Source organism: Lepidochelys kempii, chromosome 15 (genome assembly GCF_965140265.1).
Source record: "Lepidochelys kempii isolate rLepKem1 chromosome 15, rLepKem1.hap2, whole genome shotgun sequence".
NCBI lineage: Eukaryota > Metazoa > Chordata > Testudines > Cheloniidae > Lepidochelys > Lepidochelys kempii.
Genome location: NC_133270.1, coordinates 23,319,991 through 23,338,064, shown reverse-complemented (window position 1 = coordinate 23,338,064; position 18,074 = coordinate 23,319,991). Strand labels below are relative to the sequence as shown.

Below are 18,074 nucleotides of genomic sequence, written 5' to 3'. Positions count from 1 at the left end.
TCAACGACCTGAAACTCAAAAAAAAAAAAAAAAAAAAAGTCATCCAAATTAGTGAAAACTAGGTCAAATTACAAAGGCTGAATATATATATATACAAGCATGTAGGGACAACCTTGGAAAGGCCATGGCAAAAAAAAAGAAAAGAAAAAAAAAAGATTAGCTAGGGAAATAAAGAGTAACAAGAAAGCATTAGTAAAAAGAGGAGGAACACCACAGATGAGTAGGCCCATAACTCAATACGGAGGGAAAGACAACAGAAAATGCAGCGATGGCTGAAGTGTTAAATGCCTTTCTTGTTTCAGTTTTCACCAGAAAGGTTAGCAGTGATTGGATGAGTAACAGAGTGAATATCAGTGTAAATGGGGTCGTATCGGAGACTGAAATAGGGAAAGAACAAGTTGAGAATTATTTAGAGAAGATAGATGTCTTGAACTCAGCAGGGCCTGATGAAATACATCCTAGAATACTTAAGGAACTGGCTCAAGAGATCTCTGAGTCACTAGTGATTACCAAGTGGGCTTGGCTACACTTACATTTTATAGCGCTCTAACTTGCTGGCTCGGGGGTGAAAAATCACGCCCCCGAGCACAGCAAGTCAAAGCGCTTTAAAGCGCTAGTGTAGACAGGCTCCCAGCGCTGGGAGCTATTCCCCTCGTGGAGGTGGATTACCAGGAGTGCTGGGAGACCTCTCTCCCAGCACTCGCGCACGACCACACTTGCACTTCAAAGCGCTGCCCTGGGAGCGCTCCCACAACGGCGCATTGACGTTTCCAGTGTAGCCATGCCCTTTGAGAACTCCGGAGGACGGGAGAGATTCCAGAGGACTGGAAAAGGACAACATACAATACCTGTCTATAAACAGGGGAGTAAGAATAACCCAGAGAATTACAGACTAGTCAGCTTAACTTGGAAAGATAATGAAGCAACTAAACAAACAAACAGTTTGTAAGCACCTAGAAGTTAAGGTGATAAGTAACAGTCAACATGGATTTGTCAGGAACAGATCATATCAAACCAACCTAATATCCTTTTTTTACAGAGTAACAAGCCCTGTGGATGGGGGAGGGGTGATACCAGTCAGCTCTGTGTTTTTGGGGAACCAGGGCGCAGTATCTAGCCTGTCTGACTCATGAAAGACACCCCCACCCACCCCCCAATCTCTTCTTGAACCAAAATCGATCAGAGAAAAGGCTTGCAGAGAGTAGTGAAGGGCGTTGGGAGACACACCTAGACCCCTCCTGACAAGGGTGACAAGATTAAGACCATTAGCATACAGAATGAAGAACAGAAACAACTCCCCTAGCCTCATCTGCATGAAAGATGGGACAGGGAGACATCTCAATTTGCATACAGAATGGAGAACAGAGAACCGCACTGAACTCTGGAATCAGAAAAGCAGGGACACACTGCATCATGGGAATCTCTGCTCCAGATGTTAATGAACCTATGCCTGCACACACCCAGCTCAGCAATTATCAGACCAATTCTAGTAATAAATCCTTGATTGATATCCAGAATACTGAAGCAGCCTAGTTGCATTGTGAGCTCCCTGGAAGAAAACACTACCCATAGCCAAGGGTGATCAGCCTAAAGAAAACCCTGGAGTCATCAGTTTACCCATAAACAAATCTAGTGTTCTCCCTTGAACCATTGTATTTTCTCTACAAAAACCCCTACCTATGCCCAAGTAAGTGTTCTGATGCTTAGATCTAAACTATGCATCAGTTCCACTGGGACTCCATCATCTCCTGACTGATCATGCTAGGGGCTCTGCCTGTCTCCTGCCCTCAGGACCCTGAGCTACCACCATCACCTGGGAACCCTGACCAGTTCAAGCTTCAGGGAGCAGTGAGATCTCCTTCTTTCTCTCTCTCTGTTTTCCTTTCTAGCTCAGGTATTAACCTTTAATAATATATGTTATGTTGGTTTAGGGTCTCCTTGCGTAGTTATCACTATTATTCAATAAATAACTTTTACGGTCAAGCTGGTTGCTTCTCTCTCTCTCTCTGAACTTTACTTTGTTGTGTTTTTAGCTTCCCCCATTTACTCTGCAGCAACGCTTCTTTTACCTAAGCTAAAGATCCTTGTAGTGCCCCAAAATACTGTGGGGTTTGCACATCAAGTGGGTTACTGCCAGTACAATTGTGACGTGAAAGTGGGATAGGGACGTGTTAAACCTGTGGCACATAACTGGGGGGGGGGGGGGGGGGGAAGAGTACACTTACAAAGTCTGTGGATGAGACCAAGCTGGGAGGAGTTGCAAACATTTTGCAGGACAGGATTACAATTCAAAATGATCTTGAGAAACTGGAGAAATGGTCTGAAATAAATAGGATGAAATTCAATGAGGACAAATGCAAAGTACTACACTTAGAAAGTAATAACCAATGCACAAATACAAAATGGCAAATGACTGCCTAGAAAAGAGTATTGCAGAAAAGGGCCTGGGGGGGAAAAGTAGATAAACTAAATATGAGTCAACAGTGTAACACTGTTGCAAAAAAAGAAAACATCATTCTGGGATCTATTAGCAGGCATGTTGTAAGCAAGGTATGTGAAGCGATTCTGCCCCTCTACTCAGAACTGATAACGCCTCAGCTGAAGTATTGTGTCCGGTTCTGGGCACCACACTATGGACAAACCGGAGAAAGTCCAAGGGAGAGTAACAAAAATGATTAAAGGCCTAGAAAATATGACCTCTGAGGAAAAATTGAAAAAACTGGGTTTGTTTAGTCTGCAGGAGACTGACATCATAGTTTTCAAGTACATAAAAGGCTGTTATAAAGAGGAGGGTGAAATTTTGTTCTCCTTATTCACTGAGGAGAGGACAAGAAGTAATGGGTTTAAATTGCAGCCAGGGACATTTAGATTAGACATTAGGAAAAACTTCCTGTCTGTCAAGGTGGTTAAGCACCAGAACAAATTACATAGGGAGCTTGTGGAATCTCCGGTTTCAGAGTAACAGCCGTGTTAGTCTGTATTCGCAAAAAGAAAAGGAGGACTTGTGGCACCTTAGAGACTAACCAATTTATTTGAGCATAAGCTTTCGTGAGCTACAGCTCACTTCATCGGATGCATACTGTGGAAACTGCAGAAGACATTATATACACAGAGACCATGAAACAATACCTCCTCCCACCCCACTCTCCTGCTGGTAATAGCTTATCTAAAGTGATCACTCTCCTTACAATGTGTATGATAATCAAGTTGGGCCATTTCCAGCACAAATCCAGGTTTTCTCACCCTCCGCCCCCCCCCCCCAACTCACTCTCCTGCTCATTGGAGGTTTTTAAGAACAGGTCAGCCAAGCACCTATCAGGGATGGTCTAGAAAATTAGTCCTGCCTCAGTGCAGGGGACTGGACTAGATGACCTATCGAGGTCCCTTCTGGTCCTATGATTCTATGAAACACTTACTTGTGAGTTTAGTTGTTATTGTTGTTCTTTTGGGATGTGTTTTGGTAGCACTTACTCGGAGCCTCTGTTGTGGACCAGGCCCTCATTATGCCAGGTGTGGTTGTGCTTTCCATTGGTTATTCCGAGTAATACACGTTACTTTCACTTAGTACGGTTTTGCAGGATTGAGTCCTTATTTCTAGAGGCAGAAAACTCTGGTGAAGTTTAGACCGCAACTTTGGACCTGCCCCCTTACTCCTTTAGAAGGCCAGGGTATTTATCTACCTAGGTGCTTTGAAAATCCCACTAGGCACCTAACTCCCATTGGGATTCTAGGAGACTATTTGTTTAGGTGCCTAAATACCTTTGAAAATCTGTCCCCTAGTGCCTGATCCTGCCCCATTTAAATCAGTGGAAACTTTAACAATGGCCAAGGGTCAAGCCTTAATATATTTTTTAAAATACTACAGTATCCTACAGTAATTGCCCCAAACACAGCGGTATCCTTGCCATAAGGTGTAGTTAGTGTTTTGGACTGTTACTGTAGTACTTTTTGGGGTTGAACAAGCTTCCCCACACCCTAAGCTTTGGGGGGGCATTCTGAACATCACCCATGGCTCCTTTCTCCACACTGAGCCAAACCCTGGAACGGAGTACCCCTGTCAACTTTGGGGAAGTGTAGAGATAGTTCTGAACTTTTCCGGTTTGGGCCCATTTCAACGTGGTACATTTCTCACTTTTGCTGCATTATAATCTGGGAATAATGAGTTACTATTATATTCACATTTATAATTATAGTTATTAGACCTGTAAAAAGCCCTAGAGTTATTGTTCAGGTGAAGCGGTGAAGGTAGGGTGGGAGGGGCCGAGGGGGAAGAAAAAGAAAAATGCTAAAGGTACGGTATGCTTCATAAAAACAGCAAATAATCCTGTGGCACTTTATAGACTAACAGACGTATTAGAGCATTAGCTTTCGTGGGTGAATACCCACTTTGTCGGATGCATGTAGTAAACTATAGCATGTTATTTAGAGGCTCATCTAAGGTTTTAAATTTACATGTAGTGGATAGACTCTGACTACTTTCTTGGAATCCAGCTGCTTTAAAGCCTTTACTTTAGACCGGTACCATTCACATATTCTATAGCAATATGCCCTTCTTTAATAATAATAAAAACGGAATATTATCTTGAACCCTGAATCACACAGTACCTACAGTGTTCTTACATGCAATTAGTATTAGGGTAAGATTTAAACTCATGCTATCACCATTTGCTTTTGATAAGATCACTTTGAATTGCACAGTACAGTGTGGTACTTCCTAAAAACAGATCCTAGATTTGCACAATCAGTTCCCTGCACCAAAAATAAAGAGACCCAGAAGGTACCAGTTTTGATTTTACCGATTCCTCTCCATGCCCCATAAAGCAAATATGACGTTGCATAGGTTGAGGAAGGTAAGAACATATTCGGTTAACGTAGCAGTACCCAAGGAATTTAATACTTTCTGGTCCCATTTCAACAAAGCTTGCATTTAAAATCAATGGGATTTATACATGTGGCTAAGTGCTTTGTCAAGTAGGAATGATTCACTGAATTGGGCCCCCTGTGGGGTTTGGAACACCCTCCATTCCCGCTGATGCTCAGCATCTTGCACAAAGTAGTGCTTACCCCTTGCTGCATGTTTAGGGCCAGGTTTTGACAATACCACTAGGGCTGTGTGAGAGGATCATAATCTTATTTGTAATAACTGCTTGTAACCTAGAAGCTGAAATCTGTTTTGTTATTTTTACTCCTTTACGCCTGGACATAGATTGGTTACAGTGGGGTTGCATGTGAGTGCTAAACTGCCAACATAGGTTATGAAAGAAATAGCACCGAAGCTTTCTTGGATGTTTAATTCCCTGGAAAGTATAACATAAAGCTTCCTGCTTTCTTTCTTCCATTTGCAAAAGCTGACTCACTTCTTTGCATTTTATGTATTCTGTGCTTATATGTACAGTATGCATTATGGATCAGAGCACAGGCTGGGGTGAATTCTGAATCCGCTCCAACTTTGGGGCATGAATGTATTTGTGGAACTGAAGTGTCTACGAGTGTTGATGTCCTTTGAATGTGTCTGATGCTCTATAATGGCACAGTTACTAATGTCCTGGGGATGAAATGCTGTTTAGCTAGCATTCGTGTATTTGGCGGATTTTTTTTATTCCCCAGTGGGATTGTTCCTCTGCCTGCTGAACATGTAAACCCCTTCTCTACATAACTGAACAATTTGTCTATTCATGTTCTTACAACGCTCCCAACATTGTGATATCAGAGACAGTCACTTTGTTAATGGGAACCGTTCTGTTACCTTTTGCCCTAGATGTTTTCTGTGCCTCGCTTTGATTAACCATAAAATTAGCATATCGACATTTACTTCTCTCTCAGGCATCGGTTGAGACATTATAATGGCTGTGAAGCAACATGGAACCCTTTTGCATGAAGGGTCCAGACCAGTTACGTAAAATTATTAGAAGTATTTTTGGCTACAGGTATTTGTGACAGGGCAATGAGAATACAACAGGATTTTGCCTGCCTAGGAGGTGATGTGCTTTGTTGTGAAAGGGGACAATACATGTAAATCATTTCTTCCTGAATCTTAGTCTTAGATTCTGCCAGCAACTTCCCCACCTCACTCCACTTTCTGATCCTCTCTTATAGCATGTTGGGCCAGAGAATGAATTAATTTCCCACAAAGCTGGCCCAGCTGCAAATCTCTCCACTCCAGGCAGAAAACTGTAGTCCTTCCTGTCTAGAGCATTAACCCCTTTCCTGCCAACCTCTGAATAAAGTATGCACACCTGTCTTTCCCTCCAAACAGTGAAGTAATCAGTATCCAAGCCTATGTGGGGCAGGGGTACTTTGGAGCAAGGACAGAATCTTTTGAATTCTATTGCTGTGACAACTTAAAGTTGCATTGAGTGAGCATGCTCTGATGTAATGAGATCGCTGGAGTTGGAAACTTAAGATTTCACCTACAGTATTTGAGTGTTTTCCCATTTAATTAATGAAGCAACATATATTTAAAAACAAAAGTAATTGAAACCCAGTGACCATGAAGAGATAATTGCCAAGTGTACATGCATGCATCTCAGAGAGGATTTGTTTACCCTGGAGAGATTAGCGGAGGAGCTTCTGTCAGAACCAAGGTCTTTTAATATTTCTAATAAGAATAAAATCAGGTCTTACAGCTGCTTCTTCCCAGTGTCTTCTGTTTTAAGGACTATCTGTTTGCAAGGAGCATATTTCTAAATGTCGTGGGTATTCTGGATCTTGTTTTCCAAATGGTAACAGAATTATACTTAAAAACCCACCAACAACACTGTAATGCATGAATGTGCACTGTCCTCTGTGAAAGCTGGATAGTTTGAAAAATAAACACTATGCTAATCACAGTGGGTGGTTAGAACATGAATTAAATTCTTACTAACATTTTTCAAAAGGAAACAAGGCTTAGGATATATCTTCTAGGTTGCCCTGTGGGAATACATACTCGTATCCTAAACTGCCTCAGGATGGTATCATTACTTCAGAGGGAAGTACTTGAAAGAGTGCTAATTTGCTAGTTTAAAAATATTAACTTGGAAAAAAGTTAAAATGACACTTTGAGGCTATTTTGCACATGTCTAAAATTAAAAGAGTATAAACCTTCTGTTTTCATCATTTCCAGTTTCAGCATCAAGTTGCCTGCCTTCCCTTCATCGCGTGGATCTCATCACTTGTCTGAAATGGTATATAAGACATCATTTGCAGATTCCAGTCCATACATTCAGCCAAGGGGAAGAAATAACCCTGCTTGGGAACAACACTGGAGAAATTGCACAGCTAGAAGTGTATTATAAGAACAACAGACCAAATTCCTGCCCTCAAATACACACAACCTCCCTGCAACTTCTATGGAAGTTGCATCCCAGTGCAGGGTGGGGCAGCAGAATGTAGCCTAACATCTTCTGTTCACATGGTACCTTTAAGCCCATTGGATCCTGCTTCTAAGACAAGCGATACCCATTAGTTCTTCCACTGCAGTCCTGCCACCTCTAGGATGGAAACTTTGGAGTTGCACATTAGCTCAGTGACACAACACAATAATTTAGGACAAGGAACAAAGGATATCATCACATCCAGTTAAAACTTCGGGGGGAAATTAGCATGCGACAGTGCTCCTGGCCACTAAAGGACAGAGCTCCTGGGGAAAGCCTAGCACAGGGCTTCTCAATCTTTTTCTTTCTGGCGGCCCACCGGTGTCACAGCAACGTCTGCATATAAAAGCCAGGGCCAGTATTAGGGGGTAGGAAGCAGGGCAACTACCCAGGGCCCCATACCCCACAAAGCTCAGTTGCTCAGGCTGTGGCTTCAGCCCCAGGTTGCAGGGCTGGGAGCCCTGGGCTTGAGCCCCACACTGAGAGGCTTCAGCTTTCTGCCCTGGGCCCCAGCAAGTCTAACACTGGCCCTGTGTGGTGGCCCCCTGAAACCTGCTCGCAGCCCCCAGACCTCTGGCTGAGAACCTGGCCTGGCTTATCAAGAGGTGCTGTTGTGTAGTTAGAAATACCCCAGTTACTTAAAAAGAACAGGAGGACTTGTGGCACCTTAGAGACGAACAAATTTATTTGAGCATAAGCTTTCGTGAGCTGTATCCGATGAAGTGAGCTGTAGTTCACGAAAGCTTATGCTCAAATAAATTTGTTCATCTCTAAGGTGCCACAAGTCCTCCTGTTCTTTTTGCGGATACAGTCTAACACGGCTGCTACTCTGAAACTCAATTACTTAGTGTTCTTGAGCATAATCTTTATTCATCCAGATCCAAGTCAGTTTCAAAATTAGGCCCCGATGCAGGAAAGCATCTCTGTTCAGTACAGCACACAGAGCCATGTTTAAGTCACATTGAAGTCAACAGGACCTAAGCATATGCCAGAAGTCAAACATGTGCCCAAGAGCTTTCCTGTACAGAGACCTTGTTCTGGATGATTTTTAACTATCAGTGCCCATAATACTTTGGTTTATGGCCACAAAGGCTAAGTTCTGTTCTCTTTGAATTCTGTCCTTCCAGTCAATCAATCAGGTAAAGAAATCACACTTTGCAGAGGTTTCAGTACAGCAAAAAAGCTGGAGGTAGAGTGATTATGTAACTTCACCCCTTATTTTCTCCTTTACCACATTCTTTGCTTAAAGCACCATCAAAGGCATTTATTTTTTATTCCTTTTCTCCAGTTGGAGTCATTCTTCTGGAAATGTTGGAGTATTTTTACTTGTTTTCAGACAAATCACAAAGGGTTTGGGGCTCCCTTTGGAACAACTCTGCGTCTTCCTCTCGCAGAATCTTTCCATCACTCCAGTCTGCTACACTTGGTAGAACTCACTAAGGAAGCTGAGAAACCAGCTCCAAAACAGCGAGAAGCGTTTGAATGTCCAGCTGAGTCCAGGCATTAACACTGGCAGCCAGGGAAAGTTCTCTAAGTTAACCAGCATGGTGGAGAATTTTGAGTCCACCTCTCTAAATTCTTATTGTGTTAAGCTGCTCCAGTCTCTAATGCCTCATTGAGCCTCCTGATTTAAAAGCCTGTTTCTATAGCCTTTGCTTATACTGAATGCTACGTACTCATACTAGCAGTTTCATTGCACCCAATTGGATTCCTCCCATAAGTAAGTAGCACTCACCACAAGTGAGAGTTGTAGAATCAAGCCCTGTACAAATTGTGGCCATATGTTTTGTTAGTTATTGTTTTAAAGGACTCAGACACTTGTCATCTCTATTGCATCTGCCTTTTAACATGGGTACAATTAATTCTGCCCACAACAGAACCATTTAAATGCCTAACTACCTGATGCAGGTGCAGTTAATAGGCATCTATGGCATCATGGTTAGAATGGTAGGCCTAATAATTTGTACCCTCAGTGCTGGAGGCCAGTTCAGAAAACCCGATCCTCTCAGTTTCTGGGAGGCCTCAAAACTATAAATGCTTGTGATTAGTGGGGAAAAAAGCCATCCCCCCAAATCACAGGTAGCCATCTGATCTAGCAACATTGCGGGCCCTTGCCACTTTCCTGGTCTTTTCTCTCTCCTTTCTGTTTATTCCTTATACAGACAACACCCCCTTCTTTAAAAACTACTGCAAGTGCTTTACTTTATTTCACATTTGATAGAGCACATTTTCAAGTATCAAAGTATTTTTGCAACATGGTAGAAAGAAATAAAGCAATTTAAGAAGACTAGTAACTAGAAAAGTAAGTTTTAAGCTCTCATTTGAAGTGGAATAATGAGTCAATTATGCAAATCTCACACGGTAAAACGTTTCACTGGAATGGCGCAACATGCTTGGTGTTTGGAACTGTCCAGGGCAGAAAAGGAATGGAGATTCCACAGGTACAATGGAAATCCAGACTGAGAAGTATCTTAAATACCAAAGGTTCATCTAGCCCAGTATCCCGTCTTCTAACAGTGGCCAATGCCAGGTGCCCCAGAGAATGAACAGAACACGTAATCATTAAGTGATCCATCCTTTGTTGCCCATTCCCAGCTTCTGGCAAACAGAGGCTAGGGACACCATGCCATCCCATCCTGGCTAAAATCCATTAATGGATCTATCCATGAATTTATCTAGTTCTTTTTTAAACTAGAACTCGGGCTTCAACTTCAGTCCTGGGTCCCAGCAAGTCTAATGGTGGCCCTAGCAACATCTTTAAAATGGGGTCACAACCCACTTTGTGGTTGTGACCACAATTTGAGAATGGTTGCAATAGTCCATCCGGGAAAGTATCCACAAAGCAGTAACAAATCTGCATCAAGAACAGCTAGCCGGAACTAATTCACCTACACTGTTAGCCATGTAAGTATAATTTGCGGGTCTTGATTCACCATGACCGGTGAAGCAAGGTGCAAATTGTACCTCCCTATGCCAGCAGGGGCTGCAGGTGGGGAATCCATCCCCCTCGGGAGGCAAGTGGCATTTGTAGTGCCACCTTCCCCTACAACCCCCCCGCAGGGAAGGGCAGCTTGAAATTGCAGTTGAGTTCCCCAGGTGCCCAGCTGGTGGAGCATGCCAAGGACATGGTGTGAATCAATGCATCCCCAGGCTGCCCAAACTGCACACCCCTCCCCAGCCAGTGCTGTCCACTTTCGAGGTGCACAGCTGCCTTTCTGCAGGGGGGGCTAACACTCTGGCTACACCCCTCTGGGAGGACTCACTGGTGCTGGGGTCATTTATGCCTGTATCTGGTCTGAAGTTTCCAAAGCTGTGTGGAGAAGCTTTTCAGTACAAAACAAACGTCAAGACCTCTTCGAGGAAGGAAAGTCAAAGAAGAAGCAGAAAATTGAGGAAACGTAGGGTGGGGTTGAGGGTGCATGTCACAGCTAGACAACAAATAGGTTCAGGACAGCATGAGGAGGGAGGGGTTTAATGTACGGTTTGTGGGGCAAATTCCACCTCACCTCCCTGGGTGTAGAGGCCACTCCAGCAGTGGAATAACGAAGGTGCCCAAGGGCAGGAATTAAGGAAACCACACAGAAAGTGCAGGCTTGCTATGTGGCATGGAGCCCAGCTCCCACAACTTGGTGACGAGGCAAAAAAAGAGGAAGATTCTTTCCATCTTGCCTCCTCCCATTTCTCAAGCACCTAGCCAAATTCCTCGAGCTGAGGAGCTCATTTCCGACTGGGCTTGCTAATGCAAACATTTAACAACAACAATAATAAAGCACAATAATCCAACAGGGAAGCAGTTTCACAGAACTGTGCCCACACCACACAACGTAGACTGTTTGAAGTAGCTCAGCAAATTATTCCTACCGGAATGAAACAGACAATGCCTGTAAGAATACTGCAGAAAAGGTGGCTAAGGCTGACATTCAAGAAATATCACAAGATTACAGTTTGAAGTTTATTACAAGAACGAGTCATTTATTCTATTTGCCTTTCACATTGAAAATCCCATCACTGTTGTTCTCTTTACAGCCTCAGCCACAGTCCAGAGATTTTGCATCCCTCACACGTGTTTTGGAAAGCAGCAGTATACAGTGCGCCTCTGACCTTTACTGAGATCCATAATGTGCTTGATCGGTCAGTCTTATCCCCCTCTTTTATAACCTCCCCTGGCCGTGGTGAACTATTTTACAGAATATTTAAAAGGTTGCAGTCATACCACATTCCGCTCTTTCATGCGATGGAGGGTTCCGGAGAAACTTACTAAATAATTTTAACTGGTGTTGGTTTTGCTGTTCAATAGCGCTGGTTACATACATGTATATATTTCTCCATTGCGTCATTCAGCTTAATCTTGTGGTTCTTCACTAAGGGTCTGTCCACATGGGCAGCCCAATGCCTGTGCATCAGTTAAACCCTATTCTGAAAGCCAGTTTAACTAGTTCTTAATCAGCTCTCTGTACAGGAGTGAAGTTCACCCCAAAGTTACAGCCAATTAGGGATCTGATTCTGTGCTTACATAAGTTTTACCTCTACTGGGAAGCAGCATAGCTTAGTGGCCGGCACTGGACAGAGACTTAGTAGACGTGGGTTTTAGTCCCACCTCCACCACTGGATTGCTGGGTGACCTTGGGCAAGTCACTTCACCTCTCTTTGCCTCCATGTCCCCATCTATAAAAAATGGGGATAATGATGCTCATTTCCTTTTCAAAGCACTTTGAGATCTATGAATGAATAGCGCTAGATAAGAACAAGGCATTTTTATTTTTATTTCTATTTTTATTACTGGCTCCAGCTGAGTTACTCCAAATTAAATGACAGGTTTCAGAGTAACAGCCGTGTTAGTCTGTATTCGCAAAAAGAAAAGGAGTACTTGTGGCACCTGATGAAGTGAGCTGTAGCTCACGAAAGCTCATGCTCAAATAAATTGGTTAGTCTCTAAGGTGCCACAAGTACTCCTTTTCTTTTTTCCAAATTAAATGAAAGGAGAATCAAATCATTTTTTCCACACTGCATCTTGAATAACCTAGCTACAAACTTTAGTACTTGCGAGAACAACTTTCACATTTTCATGTTTACTTTTTGCATGTTTTGCCCAGATATAGTTAAACAAAGCAAAACAAAATTTATCTAATTCAACCTCTTTTCTAAATCACTGGCATGCTGTTGAAGTAAGTTGAGGGTAAGGTTATGGCTTTTGAATAAAGCAACAACTGCACATGGAAAAATTCATCATGCAAGAGAGGGTTTTGGGTGGGGTGTTTGATATCACATTTTAGCATTTTTTTTACACCTTTGCCTGTTTTCCTAAGAGATAAGTAAATGTTCAGTGACCTGAATTTTAAACAGCTTCCTAGTTATTCTTTTGGATTGCTAGATACTTTGGCACTTGATTAGTCTAAAATCAAGGCTGAGACAGGTTGTACAGAAGAAATTGTACCTTGTAGAATTACTTGTGGGGATTGGAGCCAACCACCCGCTACAATGCCAGGAAAGGTTAATTACACCTCACTTTCATTTGACCTGAATTCAAGGGTGGATAGCTAGACCTCCTGCTCACCTGGTTGTAATATTTGATAAAGGAAACATTCTAAAATTGCATCTCTTAACTTTGCCAGGCAGGTGACAATGGCTAGTGTTGGGATGTTTTATGCTTGCTTTGTGCATTTTAGAATGAAGGATGGCTGCTTTAAGCTTCAGATCAAACCCACTCTGGTATCTTCCCACCATGAAGCATTAATGGGAGAGACAGCTCTTTTACTCTTCCTGTTCGCTCGGCTATTCAGCAGCAGTTCAAAAAAAACAATGCCATGCAAGTCAAAAAACCCAAACCCTTCAAAAATCACACAATAGCAGATGGCGGCTCCCATGTGCAGAGAGAGCACAGTGGCATCTACTGTGCCTTTTATCAGGTGCAACACAGGTCCTGCACATCTTGCTCCTCCCTTCCCCAACTGTGGGGTTTCGGGCAACACTATCAGGGCTAGAGTCCCTCACTTGGTGTCAGCGAGGATACAAAATTCACTGCTGTGCAGAGTCAGCTCAAGATCTCATCTGTGAAATCCGTGAACCAAACCTACTGGTTTTCTTATAGGTACGATGAAAATCGGCCCCTTCTTCGTTTATTTTGCACCTTTCCTGCTGACTGAAGGAGATGCAAGAACATTTTAGGCATCTAAAAACACAGTCTAAAATATTCATTTCAGTCTTATCATGTAGTAGTTAATCCCCTGATGGGGGTCTTGATGTTTATCCTTCCCTCTTCAAGTTTTCTTAATTATTTCTGTCCCGTGTTAATTCGAACAAAGCTCCCTAGATGTAGCCTTTTCGATTTAGAATCTCAACTGCTCTTTCCATTAATGGCCTTGATTAATGTGCTTAAAAATGCCTCAAAGACATTTGTGACACATTCTGAGAGGGGAACGACAAGGATTTTGAATATGTTCAATTTAATTTGTGATACTCTTTGTACCTGTGAGCTTGGAGTCCATTTTACATTTCTTAGCAAGTGCTTAGATTTGTTTTTTATTCTATTACTTTCCAGGCATTGATGTGGAAGGAGCGTGATCTCCAGACAAGTGGCTTCGTTTTGTTAGCCAAACCATGGCAACTTTGGCCAAAGCCCGTTTGGAAAAAGTCATTCATTGTCATTTCAGTCCCTTGATTAGGATTGATCAGGACACACAATTGAATGGGGATAGACACAAGGATGGGTTTTAAGTGGCAGGCTGCAACTTGACCAAAATTTAACATGGGAGAAGGGTGCTATTTGCACACTTCCCCATACCAGGCATTTAAGTGGGTCCAATGTGCAGTTTATAGGGCATCTGTCATTTAGCCCATAACTCATGGCAGACTCCATTGCCAACCCCAAGGATTCTGCTTACTCTGCTGAAATCTCTCACCTTCCCTCTGCAAAGGGAACAGAAGAGAGGGCCAAAGAGGGATCTCAGACTGCAAAGACTTCAGACCTCCCTTTTGCCCATCGACCCAGGGTCTGCCGTCAAAATCCTGTGTCTCTTATTTTCTGGCTGATGGCCTTTTGGCCTTTTATCCGTACTGGGCACAAGTTGCAACGGACATTCATATAGTTCCTAACACTGCATTCCTAAATCCTCTCCGTCTTCAGCTTTCTATTCTGTGTTGTAACACAAGGAATATGGTGTGACACAAGGAAGTGCTGATGCAAGACGGATATTTATTTAGCAGTCTCAGTGGAATGACGTGGGTCACGATTACTAAAGATCACTGCCCCGCTCCCCTGGCAGAGGTCAGTGTATGCTGACTTCTTTGGCAGCTGTCACATCTTTCCTTTTATTTTAAAAACTAAATGCAAATTATTATTTATCTTGCAGCAGCAGGGACCAGGTTCCATTGGACACACACGTCGTAAAGCAGTGGTCCTTGACTCAGAGAGTTTCCAGTCTAGGTTAAGATTGTTACAGGATAAGAGTTTATAATCTAGGGGCTCAATTCTGCATCCAGATCTGTGCCAAGGAGCTCTGAAACCAATAGGACTCTGTGAGGGTGAAGTGGATCTATCCATATGACTCCAGGTGAAGGATGGGGCTTAGGTTATTAGTTGCTTCCATATAGTACTTGTCCTGGAAGTATTTTAGTGTAGCAAACATCATGAGATTACATCAGCTCTATATTTATTTTGGTGAAACTCCACTTAGAAGTTCTAAAATTAATAGTTATACTGAAGTTCTGGATGCATATTATGGACCACAAGAAGGTCTTTGGCACTGAACCTTACAGGACTCATATGAAAAGAGAAGGATTCTGTTTTATGGGTCTGAGAGTTTTTTTCTTTTTCTTATTAACATATGCCCCCTTTTTCTGGATTTAAGTAAGCTGTAAACAAAATTTGATGCACATGAAGTTTGATTCATGGAGAATTTAATTTCTCCAGTATAAAAGACTACCACAGGTCACATAACATCACAGCATTATTTTTGTAATTTAAGTAGTATCCATTGAGGAATGCAGAATTGTTTGCCACTAATTCGAAAGCTAAAGATACAATATGCGTTACTCCCATTATTAGCAATGTCTTTGTGCCGATGTATCATTCACGCTGCGTCTTCCTGAACTTTTACCCGTTTTGCAAGTAATCTTGGGATTTGTTTTAAAGGTTTCTGGCAGATGCGACTCCATCTTTGTTAATGGCAAGGAAATGAAGAGCAAAGTGGATACCATTGTGAACTTTACTTACCAGCATTTTACCACCCAGCTAGAAGTGACGGTCTGGGCTCCACGGCTTCCTTTGCAGATAGAGATCTCGGATACAGAACTTAGCCAGATCAAGGGCTGGCGGATACCTGTCACATCCAATAAGAGGTATGATTGCTATATTTGCATGACCTAGGTGCATGCATATGGGCCAGGGATTTTAAGATCCAGCAGATTCATTTGGAGGCTATTTTTCAGAGGGTAGAACATCCCATTTGCAAACAGAGTTTATAGTCTGCCTCGGCCTGAAACAGTCACTACTGTGAAAACGGTAGGCCAAATTCTGTCCTCCTTTCCATCCTGTGAAAACTCAGTGAAATCAAAGCTAGCTGCATGGATGAGAATCTGCGGAAGGAGTGCGGATATATCACGTCAAGCAGCCAGCACTCAGTAAGACATAGGGCATGTCTACACTGCAACCACAGGGTGCAATTGCAACTTGTACAAAGATACCCGAGCTAGCTTTAATCTCAGTCGCTTGGGAACTGGAGGAGTGAAGGTTTCAGCATGGGCTTCACAAGCCTGCCAGAACCCTGGGTAATTACTTGGGCCCACACTGAAGGCTGCACAGCTGCAGTTTCCCTGATCTGGTACCCGAGCTGGCTAGATTGATGCTAGCTCAGGTATGTCTATGCAAGCTGCCTGCAGACCCCGTGATTGCAGTGTAGACACACCCAAGGCACTGTAGAAAAGACACAGGTCTGGGCAGAGGGCAGGGTACCTGGAGCTCTTGACTCCTAATCCCAATTCAGAATTCCTGAGGTCTAGTTTGACTGTTGGCGGCCTCGTGCAATTTACTGACGAGGCCAGCCTCAGTTTCTCCATCTGTAAAATGGGCTAGTACTTGCCTCTCTCACAGTGGTGTTATCAGAATCTTAGAGCATAGTAAAGACTACACTTTAACTGTGGAGTTATGCTTTAAGGGTTTGCATCAGGTATATATAAGACATTTCAATGCACAGAAACTCAGCTAGTGCATAGTGTAACCCTTCCCACCCTCCCTCCATGCAGGCATGTCCATAGTTACAGCCTGATTCTACTATCCTTACTCTCACTGAGTAGCACCTTACTCTGAGCTGTTCTGTTGAAACCATTTTGCCTGAAAAACATGTAGATGGCCCTCCGAATGCTAATATTTGCATGCACAATTCATTGCAGGTGCAAACCTGTGGGCACAATTACTTGTGAGTACAATATTTATTACCCACAAGAATAGATCATGTTGTGGCCTTGCTGTAAATCAGGCTTTTAGAGTTGAAGTCTTTGCCCCTTTTTCCTTGTGCTCGACATTAATGTAGCTCAGTAAGCTTCGTTACATCTGTTACACAAAATTCTGAAGGGAATATGGCATTTTCAGTTAGACACCCCCCCACCCTTTAATCTCCTCTTTCCCAAAGAATGCAGGTCCAATTTCTTTGACATTTCTGAATATAGATGGGCGTCTCATTTCGGTTGATTATTCCATTTGACCTCTGCTGCACCTTCTCCATTACTGTAATGCAGCAGAGGTCTCCAATAATAGACTCACCTTCTGTCCGCTTATTTTTCCTGAGCCTGTATCTGCTATTTCTAAAGTCACAACATGCAGCAGAAGTGCACTTTGCACAGTATTGTGTGTCATTGTGTTTCATGGGCCTAGATGATTCGCTAGATTTGATCTTACCATTAAGACCAGCAAGTTCAGACTATAAGAATGCGTTCACAAAAGCTGTTTTCAGTGACTTACCGTTTTGCCCATGGTTTGATACTTACGCTGACTTACTATTACAATGTCATTGTGCCATGTGACACTAGACTTTAAAGAGCATGCAGTGCCTCAGTTACGCAGCATGGTGATAACACATAGATGTGAAAGATAAGGGGAGAAAAATTTCCCACAGATCATCAGCAATATCAAGAAGAGCAAGGTGGAGCGATCTGAGCAAACATAAAAGCATGTGGGTGAAAAAGGTACAAGGTGAGTGAGCATTAAAGCAGCAGATCTTTTGAAGAAGCATCAAGCTTTGTACAAGCAAGTTCTACAGAGGAGCTCAAAGAAGCACTACCTAGCAGATCTGATTTAGGCAAGAAAGCATTGCGGATTCACAAAAGATTGTGTTCTGATAAAGAGACTCCACTGGCAAAAGGGGGGAAAGGCTTCTTGAGGTCTTTTCTCCTGCCCCTCCCATTCTCAAAGGACCCATGGGGGAACAGCCAACATTTGGACAAGCAGCTAGATTAAGCGTTTCCAGGAATACTACTGTATTGATGAATTTCAGGATCACTTGAAAAATTCTATTGGTGAGCATGGCATGACATCAGATCAAATTTATAATGCAAATGCAAAAGGGTTTCTCAGCAGTGATCCTATCACTGAAAATCCTAGTAGTTCCAGCTAGGAGCCTGTTGCCGGCTGTGCTCAGTGACTAGGACACATCTTAGCTATTGAAGAGACCAAACAGAGAGCAAGGAGTAGAATTATTTAGCACTTTACAAGGGGATGTAACTTGG

The 18,074-nt window shown here is 42.8% G+C and overlaps 1 protein-coding gene and 1 long non-coding RNA gene across 3 annotated transcripts in view; one reads left to right on the top strand and one right to left on the bottom strand.

The window, feature by feature from the left end:
• Positions 1–18,074, bottom strand: part of LOC140898585 (uncharacterized) — a 276,884-nt gene that overhangs the window by 10,408 nt on the left and 248,402 nt on the right. For both annotated transcript variants that reach the window (XR_012155031.1, XR_012155032.1), the window contains 3 exons: positions 7,084–7,158; positions 3,417–3,594; positions 2,226–2,320 (listed from right to left, as the gene is read on the bottom strand). This is a non-coding gene — a long non-coding RNA (uncharacterized lncRNA). The remainder of the gene's footprint in view (positions 1–2,225; positions 2,321–3,416; positions 3,595–7,083; positions 7,159–18,074) is intronic.
• LOC140898584 (transmembrane protein 132B-like) overlaps positions 1–18,074 on the top strand; it is a 361,367-nt gene that overhangs the window by 330,649 nt on the left and 12,644 nt on the right. Inside the window, exon 6 of the mRNA XM_073312583.1 lies at positions 15,487–15,692. Within this exon, the coding sequence (XP_073168684.1) occupies positions 15,487–15,692 (206 nt within the window). The remainder of the gene's footprint in view (positions 1–15,486; positions 15,693–18,074) is intronic.